The sequence below is a fragment of the Pleurodeles waltl genome, chromosome 7 (genome assembly GCF_031143425.1).
Source record: "Pleurodeles waltl isolate 20211129_DDA chromosome 7, aPleWal1.hap1.20221129, whole genome shotgun sequence".
In the NCBI taxonomy this organism is placed as follows: domain Eukaryota; kingdom Metazoa; phylum Chordata; class Amphibia; order Caudata; family Salamandridae; genus Pleurodeles; species Pleurodeles waltl.
Window position 1 is genome coordinate 1,422,384,100 of NC_090446.1, and position 27,604 is coordinate 1,422,411,703.

At 47.0% G+C, this 27,604-nt stretch overlaps 1 protein-coding gene across 1 annotated transcript in view; it reads right to left on the minus strand.

Moving 5' to 3' along the window:
- LOC138246437 (zinc finger protein RFP-like) overlaps positions 1 to 27,328 on the minus strand; it is a 200,225-nt gene extending 172,897 nt beyond the window's left edge. The window contains exon 1 of the mRNA XM_069201048.1: positions 26,788 to 27,328. Within this exon, the coding sequence (XP_069057149.1) occupies positions 26,788 to 27,201 (414 nt within the window). The 5' untranslated portion in view covers positions 27,202 to 27,328. The remainder of the gene's footprint in view (positions 1 to 26,787) is intronic.
- Positions 27,329 to 27,604: the final 276 nt, after the last annotated feature.

Genomic DNA, 27,604 nt, shown 5'->3' on the forward strand with positions numbered 1-27,604 from the left:
TTGTGAGTCCATTATAGTGACATCTTACATTGTGATCCAACACAAGGGTTTACCAAAATGCTGTTGTCATGCTGGGGTTGCTGTTTCAGTCAGTGCAGAGGGACTGACTTAGCCAATGAGTAGGAGAGAGACAATCACTGGGCTTGGTGACAAGATATACAGTGGTTTGCAGAACAGTGCTTGAGTACAGTTGTTGCAAGACTGGCAAGTTACAAAGCGCAGGACCTTGGTAATAGTGGGCCATGTGGCAGGGACTAGTGCTTCTGGATCATTTTCCTTGTGAATGTGATCTGTTCCATGTCTTCTTCTTCTGATGTGTGTGTTGCCTGCTTTGTCCTTGTTGTTGTTGGTTGTGAAGGGGCAACACACACCTCAGTGTTAGAAGACGTGGAGTCAGACATCCCGGTCGCTGCTCCCTGTGAAGGTCTTAAGGGCAGTACTGCTGCAAGGCGGGCCTGCTGGTTCTTGAGAATAGCAGCCACATCACGATGGTAGGCAGGCAGGGGGGGGTTCAATGTTGCATTCGTGCACGCGTTGACAGGATTGCTGTTGTAGGTGTTGGGTCAACTGTATTACAGCTGTGCTGATTTCCTTCTGGGTTTTCTGCAGTTCCTGCAAGATAGATGTTAGGGCTTGCATAGCTGCTGCCTGATCTGCAGATGACATCATGCACGAACACACCCCCTTAAGGCTGGCTGCCATATTTTGCATCCCCACCCGCACCTCCTTGGCCAGCTCCCGCTGTACTCCAACTACAGTTCTCACAAAGCTGGTGCCTGTGTCGTCTGAGTCCTCAGCTGTATTGGAGCTGGCAGGTCTTACAATTGGGGTGGTGGGTGCTTCCTCTGCGATGGCTGCTTGTTCTGTGCTCCTCCTTGTGACAGAAGGTGGGGTCTGGAGGGTTTCAAGGACCTTTTGGATAGTCTCCTGGGGAATGTTTATCACCTTGTCATCCATGTCATCAGGGAAATCTGGGACTGGCATGTCAGCAGGAGATCCATCTTCCTCTGCAATGAAACAGGGTACAATTAGTGTGTCTGTGTTGTGACAATTTTGACATGACATGCCTGCCTTTTGATGAATTCACTTTGTGATCTTGTTTTGTATTAATATCTGCAGTCCTTCAGATAGGCATTGTTTCAGGCCTATGGCCCACCTGTGTGTCACATGTATGCTATTGAGGTATCAGACTTGTCAGCCGCATCGCCTCTAGGTGTTGGTTTATGCCAAATCGAGAATTGCCACCTTCTTGTCCTACTCGACCCTCTCTGTATATCCATTCTCATGGTGAGACCTTTCACTGGCTGTGGGTGTTCTGATGGCCCTGGCAGCACACTTAACTATCAGGACCTGCCCCAATCCCTGATCGTTCACATCGACTTAAATGTAATTGACATGTTGCATATCCTATGCATGGCAATGTTATGATCTGATATGGATGTTGACAATGTTAATGTGTCCTGCTGATGTTGGGTAAAGTGTGTTACATTGGATTGCCCTGATAGTCGTATCAGTGTCCTATTTTGTCCTCTGACTGTGCAGGTGTATTTCAGTGACCAGTTACATGTGTCCCCTCCTCAATGCTGTTGTCTGAACAGTATGACATTTGGGATGTTGCCTTGTTACCCAGGCACAGGATGGACCCTGACATATGCAGCATGGGTGTGTTCTTAGTGCTGTGTTGCTCCTATTGTTGTTTACTTTGGCTGATGTTTGTGACAACTATGGGCATTGACATTTGAGTGTACTGGGGCCTTTGTCTTGTTTCAGGAGATTGTTGCAGATGTCATCCTCACCCCCTAATTTAGGTATGTATGTTCCATGGGGAGGTTACTGCCTTTGGCTACTTGAGCTGCACACAGATCAGAGGTGGTAGTGGCAACTGTTGTTGCAGTTACATTGCAGTTGTAGGTTTGGCTAGAGGATTGCTAATAGGGCCCTAGTTAATGTAGGAGGTATGTTGGCTGACGAGTGTCAGGATGTCAGTTTGACGTGATGGCCTTCCCTCCTATCGTGGCTTTCCCTTTGCTCCATCGTTGGCATGACAGCATGCCCCCATGGGACTGTTGGTGTTGTGTAATGGTGTGTCCCAGGTCTTCTCAGAACGGGCCATGCCCCCCTGCCGTGCCCCTTTACCCATGCCACTCCATGTATATGATGACTTACATGCAATGTGTAGTAGGTATTTCCACCCCCCCCCGGTTGCAGTTGACATTAGTGCTTTTTAATTCCCCATGCGACTTACCCTGCCTGTGCGTTGTCTCCTGGTAGTCTGCGCTGTCCTGTCCTTGAATCCCTGTGACGATCTCCTCAGGGATGACGGCTGTGACCATCTCCTCCATGTGGTCCAGGGCCTCCTGGTGTGCTGGACTCCCACCTCCAGTCTGCAGTGCTGCCTTCCTGTTCCTGGCTATCTTTTCCTTGGTCCTGCATTTGCAGTGATGCCAGCGTTTCTTGCACTCAATGACAGTTCTGCGTACTTCAGCCACACTGTTAATCTTGGCGACAATTTGTTGCCATATAGCCTCTCTCCTACTGATTGGCAACTTTGATGTGACAAACAGTTGGTGCTGGTGTTCCGTCACCTCTTTAACCAGGATTTCCTGCTCCTCTGCACTGAAGCAACACTTTCTTTTCTTCTTAAAAGTGTCCTGGTTCTTGTGTGGGTCCTCCTGGCTGGTTCCTGGTCTGCTGTCATCTTCCTGGGGTCTGTAGTGGCATCTGGGATCCATTTTGGCTCTCCTCTAGTGAAATGGCTGTGTTCGCTGTGTTTTTTTACGCTACTGCGTCAAAAAAAATGGTGCATATCCAGTTTGCGGTGTTGTAAATCGACCCACAGGCATTTCCGCCGCATTAACATTGTTTTCCTTTACGACTTGAGGCCGCGGTGTGGGTAAAAAATAATGACTCCCACCTGTTGTTTGCGCCGCCGTGCGTCAAAGTATAAATCTGATGCCCGCACAGCGCACCAAAATGGCGTTAGCCGGTGGTAATATTTTTGACACAAAACTGCGCCGGCGCAGTTTTGCATCAAAAAGTATAAATATGGGCCTAAACTTCTACCATGTCTATCGGCAATGTACCAGACTGTATCCTTGACTGAAGCACAGAGCAAGCAAGAATGTATTGTTTGAGAACTTCAGTGCTGAAGTAAGCTAAACAGTGGGATAGAAGAAAATAAAACAAGACCGTGAATCTGGTTATTGTAAAATAACAGCGCGCGGCTAAAAAAAAATGCATCTAGGGCAAAGTGTACAGAGGCCTAATCCTTTGAGCAAACGTGCAAAAAGGCTACATTAAAAATGGCTACACTACAAGAGCCTTGGTTGAGGCGGTCACCTCTGCGGCATCCTCTTGCATGGACCCAGATCCGGGGGCTAAACATGGATAATCAAGTGAGGATGCAGCAGGGACTTCACCGGCCCTTTTGAGGTAATGCAGAGACCATTTTGACATGTGCCTGCCAGAGCAAGTACAATCCACACTTGTTGGCCTGCAGCACTGGTTGTGCCACCCACATTAGTAGCCCTGTAAACATGGCTCAGACGTGCCACTGCAGTGTCTGTGGGTGCAGTTTCAAACTGCAAATTCAACTTGGCAAGATTATCCCCTTGCCAGGCCTAAACCCTCCCTTTTCATACATGTTAGGCCCTAGGTAGCCCCATGGGCAGGGTGCAGTGTATGTTTAAGGTAGGACATATTTTATGTGTTTTATATTTCATAACGGTGAATTACTGCTATGTTCAGTTTTCACTGTGCAAGGCCTATCCCTCTCATAGGTTAACATGGGGGCTGCCTTTAAATATTATTAAAGTGCAGATTCCCTTTGGGAGCAGATAGAAAATGAAGCTTAGGATCTCTGAAAAATGTAAAAATACATCTTTTGGTAAAGGTTGTATTTGGACTGTGTGTTTGAAAATGACACTTTTAGAAAGTATGCATTTTCATGCTTAAACCGTTATGTGACTCCGCCTGTTTGTGGATTCCCTGTCTGGATCAGTTTGACAGTTGGGCCATTTGCACCTCTCCTCTAGAAAGTGACACAAACGGAGCTGGGGTGTAGCCTGCATTAACTGATGAGTCATCTGGGCTGGAGGGGAAGGGAGGAGTGGTAACTTATACCTGAAAGGGCTGTGCCTGCCCTCACACAGTGCAGTCTTTAACCCCCTGGTGTATGTCTGGGGCCTGGCCTGGGCAAGGCAGGATCTGACAAACAAGAGAGACTTTCCTTTAAGGTTTGCCTGCTTTCAAGGCAGAAAGGGGAATATGTATTGGACCAAAAATCCTTGAAAATTAGATCACTTCTGGAATCAAGAGGAACCTCTGCCAAGGAGAAGAGCTGAGGAGAAGTGCTGCCCCTGAATGTGACTGTGCTTTGTTGGGCTAACCTGCAGTTGCTGCTCTGCCTGTGAAAGTGGACAAAGACTGGACTTTGTTGTGCATTCCTGCTTGAGAAGAATCTCCAAAGGCTTGAATTGAGCATGCCTCCTGTTGTTGAAATCTCAGGGCCATCAAAAACATCCTCTGCCTGCACCTAGACCCTCTGCCAAGACTACTGCCCTGCCAAGTGGTGCCATATTCAGTCCCTGAGCCTTTGAAAGGTGAAATTGGCAGACAAGAAATGTAAAATTCACGCACAGGACACCGTGAGGGGAAATTTTCAATGAACCTTCAGGAACGTGGCTGAAAAAGGATTCACCGCTGGCCTCGCAGCTGAAATTGACGCTCCACCTGCATCGCGGCTGGGAGAGTGACGCATCGCGGCTGGAAAAACAATGTGCAACATCCACTTACAGAGGCTGATAATGATGCAAATCCCATGCAGCTCAGTTTTCGGACACAGTACGACCGGATTTTCCACGCATCGTCCCTGGGCGTCAAAGTCAACCTGACCCTGCATGGATACGAGGTGCCCCATATGGAAATCGATGCATCGCACTCTTGTGAGGGAGAAAAAATGACGCATTGCTGACCCGACTGGAGAAGAAAATGACACACAGCCTCACTTGCGAGTAAGGAATCAATGCATCGCTACCTTTTTCTGACACACGCTCGCCCATATGGCTTTATTTTGGATGCTAACAAGGTACTTTTTGTAACATCAGCATTCGCACTGTTTTCTAAGGATTAAGGCCCTCATTACAACCCTGGTGGTCGGTGATAAAGCAGCGGTAATACAGCTAACAGGCCGGCGGTAAACAAAATGGAATTATGACCACGGCGGAAACCGCCAACACAGATAGCCACTTAAACACTCCGACCACCATGGCGGTAGGAACAAACACTGCAGCGGTAACCGCCAACAGCCAGGCAGAAGACAATGTACCGCCCACAGCATTACAAAAGGACTATCCGCCAGCTTTTCCGGGGTGGTACCAACACCATCCAAAGGACAGCAGAAACAGTACACTGAAGGGAAACTACTCACCTCTTGACACTCAAGGAAGAACTACGACATTTTTCCAATGCTGGTGTACCTCCTCATACACCAGGAACACGAACACCGGCAAAGATGACCACTGTGAGTACTGCACCTAGCACACAAGGGAGGGGGGAGGAAAAGAGAGTGACACACACACACACACAACACGCAACACCCCCACCCCCACCCCCAACACCATACACACAAACAGATGCAACAACATTACATATACACCCGTAACCCTCAGGAATAACACAAGGACAAAAGGAATTGAGTAAAGTGAGTGTAATAGTACAATATAAGATAAACACGTCCTTAAATACAAAAGGAGTGACAATGCCCACTCCAAAATGTCTGTGGTCTACGGGGCATTAACACATAGGCCAAGGCCACACTTGACTCCAGCCTCAATACCGAAAGAACACTGCAGGGGCATCAGGTCGAAAAAACACAGGCACCTCAGGGGGATGGGGGAGCACCTCAGCCGGATGATGATACAACGCCACTGCTCCTGGAGGGGGCTACATGCCCTTTGAGATGTCCTGGGGAGTGCAAAGCCACAGTCACTCAAGTGGGTGGTTTGCCCACTGCTTGGTCCTGGAGAGTGCAAAGCCAAAGTCTCTCAAGTGGATGGTTTGCCCACTGCTTGGTCCTGGGGAGTGCAAAGCCACAGTCTCTCTAGTGGGTGGTTTGCCCACTGCTTGTTCCTGGGGAGTGCAAAGCCACAGTCTCTCTAGTGGGTGGTTTGCCCACTGTTTGGTCTGAGTGCAAAGCCAAAGTCTCTGAAGTGTGTGGTTTGCCCACTGCTTGGTCCTGGGGAGTGCAAAGCCATTGTCTCTCAAGTGGGTGGCTTATCCACTGGTTCTGGAGGGGGCTTTGTGCCCAGTGTGCTTCATCTTGCCAAGGAGGGGGTTAGTGGATGCCTTCTTCCACTGGTTCTGGAGGGGGCTTTGTGCCCACTGTGATTCATCCTGCCAAGAAGGGGGTTAGTGGATGCCTTATTCCACTGGTCTGGAGGGGGCTTTGTGCCCAGTGTGCTTCATCCTGGATGGCGCAAGGTCACAGTCTCTCACCTGGGTGTCACACTGACAGGTGTTGCAGGGGCCAGGACGCACTGCAGCCCATGTAGTCACGACTACACACTGCTCACCAGTGGTGACAGTGGTGGGGGGAGGCTCCAGCCCTTCCCCTGCAGCTTCGGACGGCTGCCCACTGGGGCTTCTACTGCTAGCAGTGGTGCTGCTGGCGGTGCAGGTGGCGGAGCTGGCGGCGGCACAGGTGGCAGTGTTGGCTGCAGTGCAGGTGGCAGTGTTGTCAGTGGTGGGGGGAGGCTCCAGCCATTCCCCTACAGCCTCGGACGGCTGACCACTGGGCCGCTGCTGCTAGCAGTGGTGCCGCTGGCGGTGCAGGTGGCGGTGCTGGGGGCAGGGTAGGTGGCGGTGCTGGCCGCGACGCAGGTTGCTGTCAGTGGTGGGGGGAGGCTCCAGCCCTTCCCCTGCAGCCTTGGACAGTTGAAGTACCATGGCTGGTGCTGTGTGCCCCTTCCTGCCCTTGGCAGATGGTGGTGCCTCCTTGCATCTGCCAGCTGGTGTTCCTTTCCTGCCCTTGCTGGCTTGTGGTGCCTCCTTCCCCTTGCTGGCTGGTGGTGCCTCCTTCCCCTGGCTGACTGGTGGTGCCTCCATCCCCTTGCTGGCTGGTGTCCCCTTCTTGCCTATGCTAGGTGGTGGCCCCTTCTTGGCCTGTACAGGTGGTGCTGGCAGACTGGCTGTGCTGACGGGTGCCTCTCACACCTGCAGTAGCTGCAGAAACCACAGTGGCCGTGGACTGGGTGGCTGAGGTGCTGGGCTGGGTTCTGGCCACCCTGGCCTGAAGTAAAGGACAGGGGGGAGGGGTAGGGAATAAGTCAATGGTGGCGAGGAAAAGCTTCTTAGGGACACTGGGGCAGGTAGAGGGTGAAGGTTTGGGAGTGGTTGTAGGAGGTATCTGCTGTGGTTGGGTGCAGGTGCATGAGCCGGATGCTGTTGTGAGGTGGATGGCTGTTGGGTGTCTGAGTGCTTGTGTTTCTGTACTTTGGGAGGAGGGATCACAGACACAGTGGGAGAGGAAACAGGGGATGTGTGCATGTATGTGGGGGTGGTGACTGCCAATGAGGGGCGTGCAGTGATAGGTGTGCTGGTGATGGAAGTAGTGGATGAGGATGTAGAGCATGCAAGTGTGAGTGTAGACGGAACTGGGAGGGAGGTGGAGGAGAAGGAGGAGGGGGGCACAGTGGAGGCAGTGGATGATGGTGCTTGTGTGAGTGCCTGTGGGATGAAGTGTGGTGCTTGTGTTTGCCTGACCTCTTCTGTGTATTGATGTGGGTGAATGCAGGTCTGAAGGTGTTCTTGGGATAGGCTGGGGTTGAGGGGATTGGGACTGGGTAGAGGAAGTTGGAGGGGGAGGCTGGAGACAGGGACAATGGCTGCCATCAGGGAGGAGGCCAGAGCCTAGAATGCTCTCTGTTGGGCCGCCATGCCAGAGTGAATGCCCTCCAGGTATGCATTTGTTTGTTGCAAATGCCCTGCTAGACCCGGGATGGCATTCAGTATGGTTGACTGCCCAACAGAGATGGATCGCAGGAGGTCAATAGCCTCCTCTCTCAGGGCAGCAGGCTAACTGGGGCAGGGCCTGAGGTGCCTGGGGCGAAGGAGATGCCCACTCTCCTGGGTGAGCAGGCACGGGAAACACGCTGAGGGGCTGCTGGGAGGGCGGTGCTGGTACTTGGGTGGCGGCTGTACCTGTAGTTGGGGTGGGAACAGAGGTGTCCACCACCTCCAGGGAGCTTACATCGGAGGAGGAGTCGGAGGAGGAGACGCTGTTGGTACAGTCCCCGCCTGTCTCCGTCACCCTCCATCCCACTGGTGCCCTCACCGTTGGTGGATTCGGCCTCCAGGCCCATGTGGGATGCAGCTCCCTCCGTGGCCAGTGCCTCTACTCCTCTGTCAGATGATGATAATGCACTAAAGGACAGGGTGACAAAACAAAAAGGGTGGGAAGAGACAGAGGATACACTTGGTCAATGCCAGCAACAACACTACAGTTGGCATACACAACTCACAGGGAACAGCCCTATGCACTAGGCCATGCACTACCAGTTACAATGCTAGTCACCAGGCCATGGGGTACAATGCCTAACGCTATTATCTGCACATCTAAAACCCACAGGACCCTGCCCAGTAGTAGATACCCACCAACATTATTGTGGTTGGAGTGCATCTGAGCTTGCCCATCATGGAACCTACCCTGCCATGTTTGCCCGGCCTAGGGGCACCCACAGCCCACAACTCCCACCCAGGTAACACCTTAACTCGTGCAAAGTCAAGAATCTGAATCTGTACTCACCCCCTTGTGGCTGCTGTGATGCCTTCAAGCCCCCATCCAACTCTGGATAGGCCACCGCCAGGATGTGGAACATCAGGGGGGTCAGGGTATGACGGGCACCCCTTCCTCAGTGGGAGGTCAGCCCCAGCTGGGCCTCGCCCCGTCTTCCTTGCCCAGCGGCGCAGGTCCTCCCACCGTTTGCGGCAGTGGGTGCTCTGCCTGTCAAAGACCCCCAGGGTCCACACTTCCTTGGCGATGGCACGCCAAAGACCCTTTTTCTGATGGGTGCTGACCTGCAGAAAAAATCCGGGAGAATAGGTATTAGTCATACCGTCCGGACTGTCATACTCGTGGCCCACCATATCCCTCCCATCCCGTTATGCACATACATTGACCACCATACATGCAGCACTCTGCCCAGGACCCCTCAGCCCCCCTACACGAGGCTTACAGACAGAGAAATCCATACATTCATGCCCCACGCATCATGCTCACAGTGTACTCACCTGTTGGTCTGGAGGACTATAAAGTAAATGGTACTGGGGTAGGACCTCATCCACCAGTCTCTCCAACTCCTCCGAAGTGAAGACAGGTGTCCTTTCCCCAGACACTCGAGCCATGGTTGCTTCCAGACAAAGTCACAGCAGCACTCGCAGTGTGGGTCCTCTCCGGTTGAAGGTCAGGTAGCAAGTGAGTGAACAGATAGAAAATGGCGGTCATGTCCACGACGGTGCATACCTTCACCACCGGCGTACATCACCATTGGCTCCTGGAACCCATAGGCCCCTATGATAACCAATGCGGTGTTGCACAGCGGTTATCGACCGCCACCCACAACGGCCCACAACGCCAGCAGAATTACCTCATGTCCACTTGTCCCTCCTCACAGGTCAGGAAGCTGCCATTTCAGGGGGGCACAGGCCATGGCACCTAACTGCGTCACAGCAGACATAGGCACATCAACTGACTTACAAGTTCACATACTGTTTCTGTAAAACAAAGAGTGCATATTAATCTGAGTATATGTTTGAATATGACCTTCTGCTCACAGTTTTTCACCCTAGAGTTCAACCACTGAGGATGAATAGGAGATGGAGACAACCCCGTGTACAGACCTCTAGTGGACCTGGCGACAATGGAGGACAGACACATTATCCTAACCTACAGATTTGATAGGGCCACAATCCAAGAGCTGTGTGCCCAATTGGAGCCAGACCTGATTTCAGCTATCCACCACCCCACTGGGATACTGGGATCCCCCCTCTAGTGCAGGTCCTGTCAGTTCTCCATTTCTTGGCAAGTGGTTCCTTCCAAGCGACAGTGGCCATGGCATCAGGGATTTCACAGCCTATGTTCCCAAACGTGCTGTCCAAAGTGTTGTCTGCCCTGATGAAGTACATGCGCAGCTACATCGTATTCCCCCAGGTGAAGGATTTTGCCACAGTGAAGGCTGACTTCTATGCAATGGGACATATCCCCAACATCATTGGTGCCATTGATAGTACACATATTGCCTTTGTCCTCCCGGGAGAAATGAACAGGTGTTCAGAAATCGAAAGGGCTTTCACTCTCTGAATGTGCAGATGGTGTGTTTAGCGGACCAGTACATCTCCCATGGCAATGCAAAGTATCCTGGATCTGTGCATGCTGCCTTTATCTTGAGGAATAGCAGCATTCCATATGTGATGTCTCAATTCCAGAGGCACCGGGCATGGCTAATAGGTGAGCCCATGGTCCCCACCCAGTTGCTGTAGGAACATTGGTGTGGGCTTGGCCCTAAGGGTGAGAGTGTGGCTAACTGGAATCCCTTGATATTTGCAGGTGACTCTGGTTACCCCAACCTCTCATGGATACTGAACCCAGTGAAGAATGCCAGGACAAGGGCAGAGGAACGTTACAATGAGGCACATGGACGAACAAGGAGGATCAGTGAGCACACTTTTGGCCTCCTGAAGGCCAGATTCCGGTCCTCCATCTGACAGGTACTACTCACCCAAGAAGGTGTGCCAGATCATCGTTGCATCTTGCATGTTGCACAATCTGCCCTTGAGACGCCAGATGCCTTTTCTGTAGGAGGATGAGCCTGGGGATGGTTGTGTGGCAGAGGTGGATCCTGTGGACAGTGACGAAGAGGAGGCAGAGGAAGAGGATGCGGACAACAGAACTACAATAATTCAACAGTACTTCCAATGACACACAGGTAAGACACTGTAACTTCACCTTCCATTGCAGTTTTGTGTTGGACATTGTACATGGCAGCCTGATTTCCCTATTTCTATGCCCACTTACTGAAGTGCCTCTTCATCCAACCAGGTACTTTTTCTAAGGGACCCGTAATAGTGATAATCCAAAGTTCTTTGGTTCATATATTACCTACCTGTGTTTGATGTTCTTTTTACATATATGTGCTAATGTTCCTGTTATGGGCATGTCTAGCTGATATGTATATATATGACTTGTGATATATTCTCTAATGGTTCTTTTATTCAGGAATTGTTCATAACAAGTGCATATATCTTTTACTCTAATTCCTGATTACTGCTTATTTTGCAGAGTCCTGAGTACTTACGTGTTCTAATGTGAACTGCATATTCTTGCAGAGTATTAGTAACTTGTGTAACCTTCTGACAACTGCTAAGGTAGCAGGGTATTACTTACGTGTAATGTTGGTCTAATTATGTTTTGTGCAATGCAGATTATTGTTACATAGCTCAGTGTTGTGTTTACTTTGTGGTGTACACTTTGGCTCACGTGTGTTGTGTGTTGTGCAAACGCTTTACACATTGCCTCCAGGTTAAGCCTGACTGCTCGTGCCAAGCTACCAAGGGGGTTAGCAGGGGTTATCTTGGATGTGTAACTCCCAAGCCCTGACTAGAGTGGGTAGGTTCTGCCTGGCTGAAGTGCATACCCTAGCCAACCAGAAACCCAATTTCTAACAATAGACTTTTGAATGTGGCTTGGTGGAGGCTGCCAGAGAGCGGAAGACCTCTTTCTAAATGGAGTTTTCATGTCCCAGGAGGAGGTGGGAACTATCTTTGGAACAGACGGGGACAGTTCATACTGTATGCCAGTACATCACGCATGGGCCAAGATATCTGGACAATGTTCCTGGAGGAGCAGAGAGAACCGCAAGTGTTACAGGTGATATTAGATCCCAGGTCCACAAAAAGTATTGGCTCCCGACAAAGCTTGGTGTGTTGCCCAGCTGTCCTTTCACAAATTTGTAGAACCTCCTCTGGGCCTCCCACTGCAGTAGGGGCACACCAGGGATAGAGAGGCTTGTGATACGCAGGAAAGGACAACTCTAGAAGTCTGAATGTTTAAAGAGGGAGGGTTACTATGTGTGTGACACTCCTGTCGCTTTGTTTCTCTCCCACTTTCCTGGCTTCTTCCTTCCACTTTCTCAAAAAATATGTACTGGCCCTCTAATGTTACCTGTACCCTGTGTGGATGCACAATGACCCTGAAATTGCAATGTTTACTTTTTTGTGTTATATGTTTTCTTCTACCTAGGTCATGAACTTGCACATGTTGGGTGATTCCCCGAAGATCCCCTGCTCAGGTGTTCTATGCTCTTACATAGCTATATATCATTTGACCTGTATTGTTCAGCAAAATGTAATAAATACATAAAAAATAAAGGTAGTAAATCCTAAGTCTCCCATTTCCTCTTACCATAAAGATGTGTAGTTTGATATATGGATGTGTGACCTGGTTCCTAATTACTGTTATGTGTCATTATTGTACTACTGAGGTCCCGTGTGGATACACACACACCCTCAATGCATGCGAGTGCTCTCAGCGCATAGGAACACATTAACCATAGGTATCGCCGTGTGCTTTCATGCACCATTCATCATTTGACCCTGGACCACCAATACTTAGTTGTTGTAGCTAATGCTTACTGATATCCAAGGTGTAACGTAGACCTGCCACATTCTTCAGTGGGTAAACTATGAGGCAAAAACTTAAGGAGTCTGTACATTAGTAACTGCATGTTGCCACTGCATGTATTGTTATGGTACTTATGGGATCTTTTCATTCTAAGCATTTAGCCAGGATAATGTGTGAGATGGCCTTGTCCTGCTCACTGAGCAAGATATCTGTGGTTGTGTGACTGTGTTAGTGGCTCACATTCCTCACCGTAACCAGTTTTGGCATGTCTGCATGTTTGTGAAGAGTTAGGTTTGTTCACAGTGTGCCTGTAAAGTTAGTGATGGTTATCATTTCACCATGATGTTCAATATTACAATGAAACTTTTTACATAATGCCCTGGCAGTGGATGCACATGATGCTAGCCCATGTCCACACAGAGCATGAGATATGAAATGAGGCATAATTACCTTTAGAAGCAAAGAAGTGACTTTAATAATGACACAGCCACCATATTGTTCTAGTAAATCCTATCTGCCTCAGACACACAACACACAGGTTCATGGTGGTGCATTTATTTGCAGGTGTGTACAATGCAAATTTATTTCTATTAGTTCTTGGGGCAACAACCTCAAAAAGTTCAACGGATGTTCAGACAGGAACCACAGGGGCTACATGCCGTAAAACATGTTGAGTTTAGGAGTGTTCCAGTGAGGAAGAGGTCCAAATTGCCACTATGGAAGGTAGGTCACATAGATAGTCCACAAATGGATAAGACAGAAACACAAAAGAGACTGAACCAGATGACAAGGGTTGTGGTATGTTAGTCAACACAGGTCCAATGGTAATTGGCCAAGAAACACAGGAAAATGTTATTGGCTAGTTCTCCGCCGGAAAGTGGTAAAATCTACATCTTCCTCTTTTGATGTGTGTTGTGTCTCGCCGGAGCATGGTAGTTTTGGTGCAGAAGGCATCTGAGGCACACACACATCAGGGGCTGAAGATGTGGATCCCCTACCCGAGCAGTATTTGCCAGTGCCAACAAGGAAGCCATTGCAGCGGTGAGTGGACCTGCTGGCTTGTCAACACAGCAATAATGTTGCAGTGAAAGGCACCCATTGTTGCAATATAGGAGTCCTGCTTCTGTTCCTTAGATTGAAGGATAGTGCAAATAGTCCCCACCTGAGTGGCAACCTCACTAGTGTCACAGCGGCATGGCTGTTATTGTTGCCTCTGCTCCATGACATCAGCGGTTTCAGCCAGAAACTGATCTGGAGCAGAGTGTAAGTGTGCTTATTGCCTCAGAGGTGTCCTTATTGGTACTGATTGGATTCCCTCTATAGTGCCCGCAATGGTCTTCATCCCCATCCACATCTCATCTGCCATCTGCTGCTCCACATCTACCTCTTGGCGTTGGGTGTTCATGGGGGTCCTCGGAGTCCAGAGCCAGCCTGGGGCTTGCAGATGGGGTAGGTCCCCTTGTATGGGGTTCCTCTGGAGAACCATTGATGCTGTAAGCACCTCACACAACCAGAGATGTTACAAATGTAGTCCAGGATTTGGCAAAAAGTGTCCTCGTTCATGGGGGGCAGCATGTCATTGGAAGCAAGTTCTCTCTATGAAATAAAATGGAGCCATGTCAATTGTGATCTATACTATATGCTGAGATGCATAATCTCACTGACAGATAGTATGAGCCTCCTACACTTTCATTTCAGCACTGATGTGTAGTACCTATGTGACTTGTATGTTCTGAGGGGAAATGGCCCTTCAGTTGCCTTTCCGATGACAGTTTCTGTGATTTGTGTGACAAGAGTAATGGTGCCAGAATACACATTGCAACACAGTTACACAGCTTGCTGGCGTGCCCGGCCACTGCAGGTAAGTTGAGGTAAGCTCCTGATCAGCCTTGGAGATTAGCTTTTTTTCTCATGATGGCTATACATATTGGGCCTGATTCACAAAGGTGAACTTAGACCAAAAGCTTAAGTTTAGACCAAAAGTGTAAACATAGACCAAAAGACTAACTTTACTCATAGTAAACTACTTTGCACAGCTACAGGCTCCATAAACTGCAGGAATGTCTAAGTGCATGTACTTATAGTGGTTGAATAAAGTGGCCAGTGTGTGCTACCTCTGGGGTGATAGGTCAAGTCAAAATAGGTAGATTGCTAGCACTGACGCTCACCCCATTTCATTATAAAATCGCATTTCCCGGGATCCATTTTGGGCCTGTTTGGCCCTGGGGTACCCGATGACAACTAGGACTGTTTCAGTTGAACTAATGACCTACATGAACTATGACTACTGATATTGTACTGTTGCTCGGAATGCATTAAGTCACAAGGCTTGCTATTAGATTAGCCTCCATGAAATATCATTGCATGTTAGCTGAAGCAATCTTTCTTTAGAAATGTACCATCCTGTGGATGTGCTATTCTCAGTTCTGTAGAAAAATGTATCTCCCAATATTAGACATGTGGGAAATATTCTGTAATTTCCTTGTCTATGCTTTATTTTACTATACGTGGTGCGTTATGAAGAATTAACAGTATGGAATGTTGAAGAAATGATCATACGTCAATGGCACAAACCTAAGAAACGTACAAACGTTTCTTGTGGTTGATGGAATAAAAGATCATGTGTTACTTCCTTCTTTAGACTGTTCGGACTTGGTCTCACAAGCTGATCAGTTTCCGTGTGCACGTAATAAATTACTTTATCTTAACTCAAGAGCAGGAAGGGCTGTGGTTTCTGAGCTGAGCTGACTTATTTCACTTCAACAGATTCCAGATTTGGTTATCTGCAGAGTATTACACATTGTTTGATTGTTCCCCACTTACTTGTATGTGTACATGTCTCCTTACTGTCACACACAGATGGAAGCCTGATCATACCATGACTCTCACGTGACATCAAATTTTACAATAAGATTCACCACTTCCAACTGCCCAACATGGCTGCCTGTATTTGAGGGCTATGTGTCAAGCTGTATCCACACATGCTAGTAGATTTTATAATCAGTGACATGTACCTACCCTGGTTAGTCACACAACTAGACCCATACTTGTCAGCCTCTAACCATCACAGAATCATGCACTTAGCCATGGCAGCCTGGTTCATACATTCACTTCAAAATTCCCTGTTTGACATCCTCCTGCTTTGACATATGTAGCCTGATGCAAAATGTCTTCTTCCATCTCATGACACGTGCTACATCTTCCCCTTGGTCCACATCACATGTATAATGTAGTACACCTATGCCTTCTTCTATGTCATCCCTTCCCAGCTGCAACCGATGTGTGAAAGTATCACACAGCAGTGCGAGTGTATTGCTCAGGCTACCTTACAGTACACATAACACTTCTCACATACTTGCTATGCAATGTGCCCTCATTCATCACAGTGTCAGTTGAATGTGCTCAGCCACACCTGCATGGAAAAGCACTACCAGGAGCCCATCAATCTCACACACCATCTATTATTTGTACAAACACACATGTTCCTATGTTATGCATCACTTCCACCCCAACTAAGATTTTGTACATAACAGGAGATAGGGTGCTAGCTACCATGGCAGGCTACACCTGTATGCTTAGACCCCACAAGTTAGGCCAGCTGTATGCAATGCAGTTCCATGCTAGTGACTAGGGACATGGCTCTTCACATGCTCCTATATGGTGGTACTTCACATGATCAAAATACAACTCCCCTCTTAGGTGAGGAGCTTATTCTCAGACAAACCTATTTCATTCTATTGCTTTGCAGTTCAGATTTGTCTGCATAGCCCCAAGACAAACACAAAAGCCTCATGATGCAAGGTGGCTTCTGTTCATCCAAGTTTGGGTGGTCAGCGTTTCAGTGTCCTACCTAGTTGTAGTATTCTAGTCTGGATCTTTTGATTGGTATTGTGGGACTTGTACTCCTAGTCACTAATGTTATACATTGCTCAACAATTCCCATTTTACAAAGAAGAAGCAGGATTGGTGTTATACATCACACTTGGACTTGATCAATTTGACGGAGCTGGACTAGGCTGGGCAACATGTGCTGGTTATTTTGACTTACGTTTCTATGATGTACGTCTGGATATGTGGGCAATTCCCTTTACCTTACACTCATTGCAGTACAGCGTAGGAACGTAGCATGCTGTACTGTAGAGCATGACATATTTGGTGATATTGCCCCATGTTGCAACTTACCTTGTAGTTCTTGTTGTTCCTCATTGGTTGCACTGTCAGGTCCTTCCACTCCTGCTACCAACTCCGCGTTGATGACTGCTACCACCTGCTCCTCCAAAGACTGTAGCACCTCAGGGACCTAAGGTCCTCTTCCTCCATTCCACATGGCAACTTCAGGTCACTGGTGAGTTTCTCCTTGGTCCTGTGCTTGTAATCGTGCCAATGTTTCTTGCATTCTGCCATTGTCCTTTTGACTTGCCCTACACTGTTGATGTTATCTACTATGGGCTTCCAAATGGCATCTTTCTTCCCTAATGGCAACTTTGAGGTGACAAAAAAATAATGTTCATACTTTGTCATCTCTGCTATGAGTATTTGATTGTCCTCTTCACTAAAATTACTCTTCTTTTCCCCTGGCCTTCTGTCTGAACATCCTGGTTGGTGCTGGAGTTGTTTGGCTTGTTGCCCTGTCTGCTACTGCCTGCTCCATCTCTCCCTTTAAATGAAATGTGTCACTTTTTGAAGAGTTCCTGATGCATTATACACTCAAAAGTGACACAAGGCTCAACTGCATCACTTTTTCAGCACATGCACCAGTTTTTCCTATGACATCCCTCACATGGATCAAAAATATTTTGACACACCATGGGACCTTACACCATGGTGCGCCATCTTGATAATACAACATATCAATGGCGTGGGAAACTGTCGTACTGAAGCACACGTTTTGCTGACACATCTCTGCATTACAGCGATGCGTCAGTTCTTGTAAATATACCCCGAGTTCATTGCGTTTCATTCAGGAAAAAAGTTTTTGGGAGAGCAGGTGTGCTGACACAAACTCAAGCATATTTTACTTAAACTACCCTGAGTGCTATTGAGACATCTTTTTATTTATTAAACTTTTATGCAATATGTGTTATCTATTAATTGCTTGTATGGCTCTTTTACCAATTGTTTTTATTTCATGGATCTTTGATCCTCTCACACTATGATTGGTTACCATGTGCATTTAACTGTGTCTGTATTGTTTTATGTGCTTTTATGGTTTCTGTAAACCGAATAAAGTACTTGACTGACTGAAAGTGTTACTTAAAAGAGAAAAACAAATGAAAAAATATGTGAAATATAATTTTCTTGAAAGTACCTATGCTAAATTGCTCAGGGTTTTGTATTTTTCTCCTGTGGAGAAAAGTATAATCCATTGGTTACAACCCCTATAGTGGTTACAATCCTTATAGTGTAGCTGAAGGTAGAAAAGGGTTATGTGTCTTGCTGAATTTACTTTCTTCTTGACACCACAAGATGGATGTTTAATCTGAATGTGCACTGCAAAATCCCAAATTCATACTCATGCATTTTCAACTCTGCTTTTCACCCTTGTTTGGAAATAAAATGTGTATTTGAAAGAATTCCCAATCGAAAGCATTTCTTAACTCAGGTGGAGAACATAGTTACCTATGGGTATTTAATATGCTATCTGCCCCCACCAACAGAAAATGTACTTTCCATTAGTCGACAAAACACATTTTTAGGAAATTCCAAAAATAGTTTTTGAGTCAGAATTATTAACACCTGTCTTGCTGAAAAGGGACAGCTGTGAACGATGAACAGCTATAATGAGCACTTTTAGCAAATTTTGTACTTGCGAATATAAACATAATTACATATCCAAACATTGTCTTGCTTTTTAAGTGATTTTTCGCTTCAACCTCTAAAAAACAAAACATTAGCGCTTCAAAATACTTGGTTATTTCCTATTCCTCTACTTACCAAAAACATGAAATACTGACATTGATGCCTATAAACCTTTGAGCAGAGTCATCTTATCAGAGGAGAGAGCAGAGTTTCAAAATGACAAATATATTTATGCTGCTTGCTTGTTTAACTGAGGCATCAGCAGGTGCTAATGCATTTATTCACTGCCTTTGTTATGCTAGCCCTTCTGGGAACAACCGACTATGCTAGGAGTGTTGTTGGCCCCAGGTGCCCTCGCTCACACCCAGACATTTCCACACCTGCTTGCAAGCCCTTAAACCTACCAGCATTTGACTTGATGGACTGTCAGACTCCTAAATACCCTTGCCTTGCAGTCATATACACCTTTACCCGTAAACAGTGCAAATCCTCATTCATAGGTTTCAGCTGAACAACTAACTAGCAGGCTCACCTCCTCCGGGAGCTGGCATTCTTTCTGCAAACAGAGCTTGTGCAATTGCAGCTCCCTGCAGAAATTAGTATGATTAGTAGTTTACAGAAGGGGTGCTTCAATTTGGGCAACTTTTTTTTAAACATGTTTGAGACCGTGGGTGTTGGGGGAGCCTCAAGGTCCCTCCAGTCCTGACTAACTTCCCGCCTCCTTCTGGAGCTGGCATTCCTCCCCCAAAAAGAGATTGTGGAAATGAATGTAGCTCTCTGCATCCTGAATGCAGGGAGCTGCTAGAAATGCAGCTGCTGTGTGCGGAAGCAATACTTTCAACACTTTCCATACCTGTATTTGTGTGAGCATGGAAGGAAATGAAAACTCCACTTCCAGCAACCTTCAAGCCAAGCAAAAGCAAACAGCTTTCTCCTGAGGGTGGGCACCTTGGGAGATAACAAGATCTGACACTGCTTTTAGGAGCAATGTTTTAAAAGCTGGGTCTGGTGGCTTAGTGGACTAATGCATCCACTGTAGGGGCCTGTGTTTGACCTCATGGTCACAGGTTCAAATCCCGGCAGGTTCACTCAGCCTTTCATCCAAAATTCTGAGGTCGATAAAATGAGTACCATTGAGTTGGGTAACAATAAACATCTGTTATTCAGCGCCAAGATGCCTGCGGGTGAACGTGCGCTTTACAAATACACATATCATGTTATGTTAATCTGTTCCTCTGCACACATATTTGTTTGCAGGGAAAGAAATGAAAACTTCACTTTCTGCAAGCGAGAGCTGTTTGACAGCTTTCACTTGCAGAAAATGGAGTGTTTGCTCTGCCTTGGCAGGAGCTGTAAAAGTTCCTGCCAAGTGAGAGCAAACAGCTATGCCCCAGGGATCAGCACCCCTGTGGGGTGGCAGTCTTCAGGGCTATTATTGGCTCCATAAGGGGGGCCCGCTGCCCCCATTCAATGTTGCAGTGGCCCCAGGGAGGTGGTGGTCTATGGGGTTGTGGGGGAGCCAGACAGCACCCCACATTTCATTATATATTTAACCCTGGGGAGGTGGTGATCCCTGGGGCTGCTGGGGGGCTGGGAAGCCCCCCTCAATTAATTAGATGTTAGCCCCAGGGAGGTGACAGCCCCTGGGGCTGTGGGTGTGCCCGGCAGCCCCCTGTATTTAATTATATATTCTTCCTTGGGGAAGTGGCGGTCTCAGAGGTGAGGGGGCAGACGGCCCCCACATTTAATTAGATGTTAGCCCTGGGGAGGTGGCAGTGCCTGGGGCTGCGGGTGGGCCATGCCCCCGTGGACGGGGGCATTGTGGGGTGAATAAAGGAGGGGCACATGGGCCCCCCATTCTAGGAGTTTTGGAAGCCCCAGGGACTCCCACCTTCCCAGGTCACATTAAAGAAAGTTTGCAGGGTGGCCTCATGGCCTCCTACTCCCCGGGTACCACCATGTTCCTGGGGTTAAACAGTAATATTGAATGGGGGGCCTACATGGCCTCCACCAGATCTCTGGGGACCACCACCTCCCAGGGATAAATATGAAACCCCCCACAGTCCCAGGTACCACCAACACCCCAGTGCTTAAATAACATGATGAGGGTCCGTCGTCGACTACCTGCCACAGGAACCACCACCTCCCTGGGGCTAAGTCAAACATTGGAGGGGGTTGCACGGCCCATCTTGTGGAGCCATACATGCCCCTGGGGACTGCCACCCTCAGGACCAGCTCCTGCTATGTCCTGGGGAGCTGACAGCTCCCACCAAGCATTATAAATATACATGAGAAATAACCACATCAAACATATATTGCTAGAAAACAATAAAGCAATGTACATATTTAATAAGAAATACAAAAAAAAAATTACAAAATAATAAACAATATATTTAAATTAATTTTATTTTAATTTACTTCCCACCCTGTTCCTATAAACAACCAACGACCTGCTACAAGATTGCAAATTACTAATTTAACTTGAACAAATATACATTTTTAAATTTCAGACTTTAGTTTAAAACATAATACCAATTATAGTATTGAAATTAATAAGTTAAATTAATATTTTAACTAACAATCAAGTAATATAAAACCAATAATATCACCAACTATATTTACATTGACTATATTAAAAAAAAATGGTAATATTTAAAACAATATTAGAAACAAGAAACTAATGTTCCTGACAGCGATATTTTGATTTTAACAAAATGTTTTGAATGATATTAGGGTACTACGATATTTGCCATTCAATATTTTGTACTATCCCCTCTGCTCCAAGGGTAACAGTCTATACGTTTCTGTGTCATTTAGTTGCTTATCTTTTACATTCCTGGGACACACATTATCTTGACCCTTAGAACCCTGAAGAAGTCAGGTCTCCATATCTAAAATCACATCCCCACTGGGCTCAATCATTAATGTTTTCCTGTGAACTGGTAATTCAGTGGACAAATGCATGAACTGCAAAAATTTGTGTTAGACCTCATTGTCACAGGTTCGAATCCCAACAGATCTACAAAGTATTTTATCCTTATTAGGTTGACCAAATGGGTACCATTGAGTTGGGTAGCAATATACATTTGCATTTCAGCACTCAGGGTGAACATGTGCTTTGCAAATTTGTCAAGTTATATTATGTTATGCCCTCAGAACCCTTGTGCTTCAATATCCAGAATTTCCTCGGTCCCTATGCTATAAATGCTTTATGATTTTATGCTTTTGTATCCACATCCCTATAGGAATTTGTGATCCCCAATGTCACTGTAGCAGATATATCTCTATGCGCCTAGGTCGTATCTCACTGGCCAAGCATTATCCCAATGACCACCTCGGCTCAAAAACAACCTGTTCTTATTCTTTCAGTTTCATTTTTTCCATTGACCCTGTTCTCATGAGATCTCTGGGTGCCAGACTCTGTACCGCAGTTCTGTATGCCCTGGCCCTTAAGGCTCAAAAAGACCCCTGAATCTGCTGCTCAAAGGTATATGTGCTCACAAGGTTTCTGAGCCTCCAACACTTTGTGTTTGTAAGATGCTGTACCACCGGTGTATTGCTCCTGGCTTGATCAACTTAACAGGTACATGTGAAATGCCTCTGTGCCCTTGGATTATTCTCTATGTCTATGTCAAAAATGGCCATTGCCCTATCTTGTTTTCTGCCCACCTGAGCACATATTTGTTGGACTTGCCCTTTTTGCGGGGTCATCCCCTGACTTTTTGCCTTCCTCTTTCTCTTTTTGCCCTATTATTTTTGGTTAGCCTTAGGACTCTGTGCACCTTACCACTGCTAATCAGTGCTATATTGATGGTGCTCTCTCTTTTAACCATGGTAAAATTTGCTTGTACCCAATTGCCATATTTAATTTACTCAAAAGTCTTGACTAAAGTCATGCTATATCTAGCCAGAGCCTGTAAATTAAATGCTGCAAGTGGGCCTGCAGCTTTTTTCCTGCCACCCACTTATACTAGCCTCGCAAACATGTCTCAGGCCTGCCAGTACAGCCTGTGTGTTCCATTGTAAACTGGCATTTCGACCTGGCAAAACAAACCCTTTGCCAGGTCAAAGCCTTCCTTTTTAATATATATGTCACCCTTAGAGTAAGCCGTAGTCAGTCCAGAGGACAGAGTGAAGTGCATTTAAAAACTTGGATGTGTAATTTTAACTTTTACATGTCCTGGTATTGAAAAACTCTTACATTTATTATTCACTATTGCAAGGTCTACATCTCCCTTAGGATAAGCCAGGAGTTACCTTATTACATTTAAGAAGCTGTAATTGGGGTCGGATAGACAAGTCAAATTTGTTGTCTAAAGAAATGTAATTGAAAGACTGAAAGCTTGTTTTAATGTTAAAGTAAGATTTTCTCTCACAATTCTGAAACTGTCACTTTTAGAAAGCTGTCATGTCCTTGTCCTAACTATTTTTTGCCTGCAGCCTGTTCATGGGCCGTATGGCTAGGTGTAGCTGGCAGTTGGGCTTTGTATATTGCTCCCAAACAGTGGTAAAAGGGAAGATAGGTGTTGGCAGGATGGGCCATTCTGTGTTAAGGAGGGGGAGGAGCTATTACCAACCACATTTGTACATCACAAAAGGCCCTTCCTTGAGCACTCTGACAAAGGTCTTGACTTTGTCTTTTGTGAATTCAGACAAATTGGACTCAGGAGAACAGGGCTCCAGTGCATTTCAAAGGGGGAATCTCTGAAGGCTTCACCCACTTTGGAGGCAGAAGTGGGTACAAATATTGGGTTTAAGACCCCATCTCTTCAGTACACTTCTGGACCTGTGGATACTCTGCCAGGAAGAAGGACTGCTGTGCTGCTGAAAGGACTACCACTCTGCTGAATTACTTCTCTGGTGGTCTGCTGCCCTGCTGAGCTGACCTGCTGTCTCTTTTCCATGGTACTGGACCTGCATCTGTTAAACCCAGGATCACAAAGTGAATCCAAGGCTTCCTGATTTGAACACAGGAGCAGAAGGCTCCATCATCCTTGAACCAAGTGCCTGGACTATTGCATCTATAAGCCTTCGGTGTCAAGGTGCTCTGCCAGCCTCCATGGAAAAAGGAGAAATGATCCATCTCCTCTGCTGCACGACGCAGCCCAGAGCACAACCGACGCATTGCAGCTGTTATGTGGGTTGGACAAATCACAAAGATCCGCTTGGCCTCTGCAGCCTCCTTTGAACCGCCATTACGCAAAGTAGTCTTGGTATAGACCATCACATCCCTCATTGATGTATCCCTCATTGACTTCAGCCTCGATGACAAAGCAGGACTCTGCATTGCAGTCTCACAGCTAATCAGGTTCAATGCATTGCACCGACTGCATGACCTGTCCTCAACACCGGACTTTGCTTTGCAAGCCATCATCATTGGGATCCTCAATGATGATGCAGGACCTCCCGTTGCAGCTTTGCCGCATCTTGGAACTGATGATTCACTTCAGCTGTGCAGGGTATCTTCACCATGCACCCTTGCAATGCTCCACAAAACAGGATTTAAAGAACTAAGAACCTAACTGGGTCCCTGTAGCCCCTGACTGGGGTGTAAGCCCTGGTCAAGCAGCACCCACAATTCTAGTCAAGGTAAGGCACAGAGAAGTCAGGCTTAACTTAGAGGCAATGTGTAAAGTATTTGTGCAACACTTCAAACAGTAAAACTGTGAAAACCAGCACACATAATGGTCCACACCATGTAAGAAATATAAATCTGAATTTAATAAATAAAACAAGATCAAAACAACAAAAATCCAAGTAGAACTGGAAATATTGATTTTCAAAGTTTTAAGTAAAAATAGTGCCAAGAAGTAATAAGTGCTATTGGAGATTTCTGGTCATGCCAGACCTTGACATAGTTCAGGCCAACCATGATGGAGTGCAGGCTGGCTGCAGTGACCCAGTTAGGCCTGCTGAACCAAAGTATCTTAAATCCTGGTTGTGGAGCATTGCGTAGAACCGCGTCAAAGATGCGGCACACAGCTGAGGTGATGCATCGATTCTACAATGAGACAAAGCTGAGGTGCGAGTTCCAGTTGCATTGACTTCGAGAATCCTCTCGATGGGGTTTGAGATGCAAAGGCTGGTGTTGTTGAGGATGTGTTGTCCAGTTGAAGCCAGGCAGCAGCTGCGATGAGCTGTGAAGCTGCAATGTGGAGTTTTGCGGTTGTCGTTGAGGCTTCAGTAGATGGGACGTATAAGGATCTTGTGCCAAGAGAAGCATAATGCAGGTGCAGTTCAGAAGGAGATGCGTAAAAAGCAAGATGTAGGATGTGTCAGCGATGCAAGTCTGTCGTGGCTGGTCCAATCCATGCAACAGTGGTGATGCATCATTTCTACTGGAAGATGCGTCACTCAGCCGAAGAGATGTGTCAGTTCTTCTCGGGATGCACCACTCAGCAGGTATGCATCTGTTCTTTTGAAAAAACACCTTAGGTCCACTTCCAAAGGTCCAGGACTGGGGCCGCACCACTTAGAAGGGTAGTCTCACAGATGGCAGAGTCCTGGTGCAGAAGCAGTGTGGTTGGACGTATTTTATGACCCTGAGTCTTCAGATCAGGAGTCCAGCCAGCTAACCCTTGACTTCAGATCAGGAGTCCAGCCAGCTAGCCCTTGAAGTCACTGTGGGTTTAAGTAATGTAGGTCAAGTCCTCACTCAGGCAGGGGAAGAGCAGGCAGCAGGTCAGCACAGCAAGGCAGGAGCCCAGCAAACCAGCAGTCCAATAGAGTGTCAGTCCTTTAGCAGCACAGCAGTCTTTCTTCCGGAGTATTCACTGATCCAGAAGTGTACTGAAGTGGTCATGTCTGAGGTCCAGTTCTTATATCCAGTGGTGCCTTTGAAGTGAGGGAGACTACAAAGACTGGTCGTTGAAGTGTAAGTAGGGTTTCCCCTTCCTGCCCTGGCTACAGACTCACTACAGGAAGGTTTGCATCCTTTTGTGTAAGGACAGGACACAGCCTATTTAGGTGTAAGTGAGGCTGGGTCCAGCTCCTCCCTCCCATCCTAACAGGACGTCCCATCAATTCACTCCTAAGCTTCTATTGTGTGTGGCTTTCTAGTGGGAATATGCAAAGCACAGGTGTCACAGGTGTCACGCACCCCAGGCATGTGATGAGAGGCAGGAACAGGCACCAAATGACTAAAATTAGAAGATGCCAACACTAGTTACCATTGGAAAAGGGCACAGAGTCCTAACACAAGCACAAACAGTGGAGGAGGTAGACAAAATGTTGGAGGGCAGACCGCCCTAAAGCTGTCAGGTCTTACAGGTATCAATATACCTGATTTAATCAGATTGCCCTTACTTCAGTATGTCAGTGAGAAAAAAACATTCTCCTACCCTCTATTTTTTTTTTTTTATCTTCCACTAAAATGGTGGCACAAATACCTGCGCTACTAGATTCTGTTATACACAGGCCCTTTTATATCCCTTGATTCGTCCATTGATTTTTCATATGCACGTGCACTCTTCACCAAATGCGAGCAAGGAAATAACCGCGATGCGCAGCTGCACATATGGGTTATTTATGTCAGTCCCAGCAGGCAAAGCGGCGCGCACCAAAGAAAAAATTACTAGCATACATGCCAACATTTAGATAGGAGAATACATTTCCTCCATTAACATATTGGAAGAAAGACAATTTCAGGCAAGAGGCAGCCAAAACAAAGTAATGTTTTTGCTTTATAAATCGCGTGTCTCCAGTCTGTACATGGTCTGTTGGCACATATGTGCGAGCAGGGCCGGTTGTGATTGATGCAGCTGCGCTGACGTTTGTGGGGCGCGCTGTTTTTAAAAATAACTTATGGGTTTAAAAGCACATAAACATCCCTGTGCATCCAGCAGTTTCAGGCAGTAATAAAAATGTCAAGATAACTTTAGTGGTTAATGTTACTGCTGGTGAGGGATCTGAATTTTGTCTAGTGGCAGTTTTGACTCCTCATACAGTGGTGCAGAAGGATAATGTGACTCCTACAAGGAACATGTAACGGGCAAATCACAACACTGAGTGTGAGTGAACTATGAGTAGGGCTTAAAAAAAAAAATGTCATAGACAGATTATTGAGAGATGGGGAGGGTGGGCGGCTGGGTTTGTTGGAGAATGGTAGTGTGTGAATTCGTGGAGAAGGTCGGACTGAGAGGGGCGCCATAACGGATCTTCGCACCGGGCTCCACCAGCCCTCCAGCCAGCCCAGTTGACGACAGGAAGGTCAGTGACCTGTTCTCGTTTAAACACACTAATCGTAATTAGCGAATGCTTCACTTCCAAAACTCTTGTTTTTATTCGCATCACTGAAACACGCCCAGTCTCACCTTGTAGTCCTGTGCGGCCTCCTCGATGGGAATGACGGAGTGGTACCTGTGCTCCCTGGAGCGGTCACACACCACGCAGATGGCCGTCTCATCGTCATGACAGTACAGCTTCAGCTCCTCGTTATGCACCTCACAGAGGTCGCCGGCCGGTGGTGTCACCGCCTCGGACTTCATCAGCTTGGCGGCTTCCACCACGCTCGCCAGCAGCCTGTTGGGCTTGATGTTTTTCCACAAGAATGTTCTTCGGCACTGAGGGCAGGAGAAGCTGTTGGCATAGCCCTCCCAGTAATTTGTGATGCAAACGCGGCAGAAATTGTGCCCGCAGCCGGTCACCACAGGGTCAGTGAAGAAACCCAAACAGATGGGGCAGGTGGCTTCCCCGTGAATAATGTTGGTGGGATTGGCTGCAGCCATAGAGCGAAAATTAAAGCGGCAGATAGTGGCGTGAAACGTCCTTTCTGTGGACTTTAGTCTGTGGAATTAAGTTTGTTGAAGTTCTTTTATCAGGAGTTTCTGTATTGCTTTAATAGAAACCTGTTGCTCCTATCACGTGGTATTTTCTGCAACTTCTTCTTCCTGGTACCTGCTCCAGTGACCGTTGCACTGTGACGTCACATATAATGCTACCAGCGAAATACACATACAATGCAGTACATTGCGACTGCGTTTTAAAGTTTTTTTTCTAGCTTGAGGCAAATGTACACCAGGAAAAAGTTATAATTTGCGCTTGCATATGGTACACCAAAATGTACTAGCGTGCAAAATCTGTCTTGCACATCAGTGAAATCGGAGAGCTCTATTTACAAGGAAAATTATC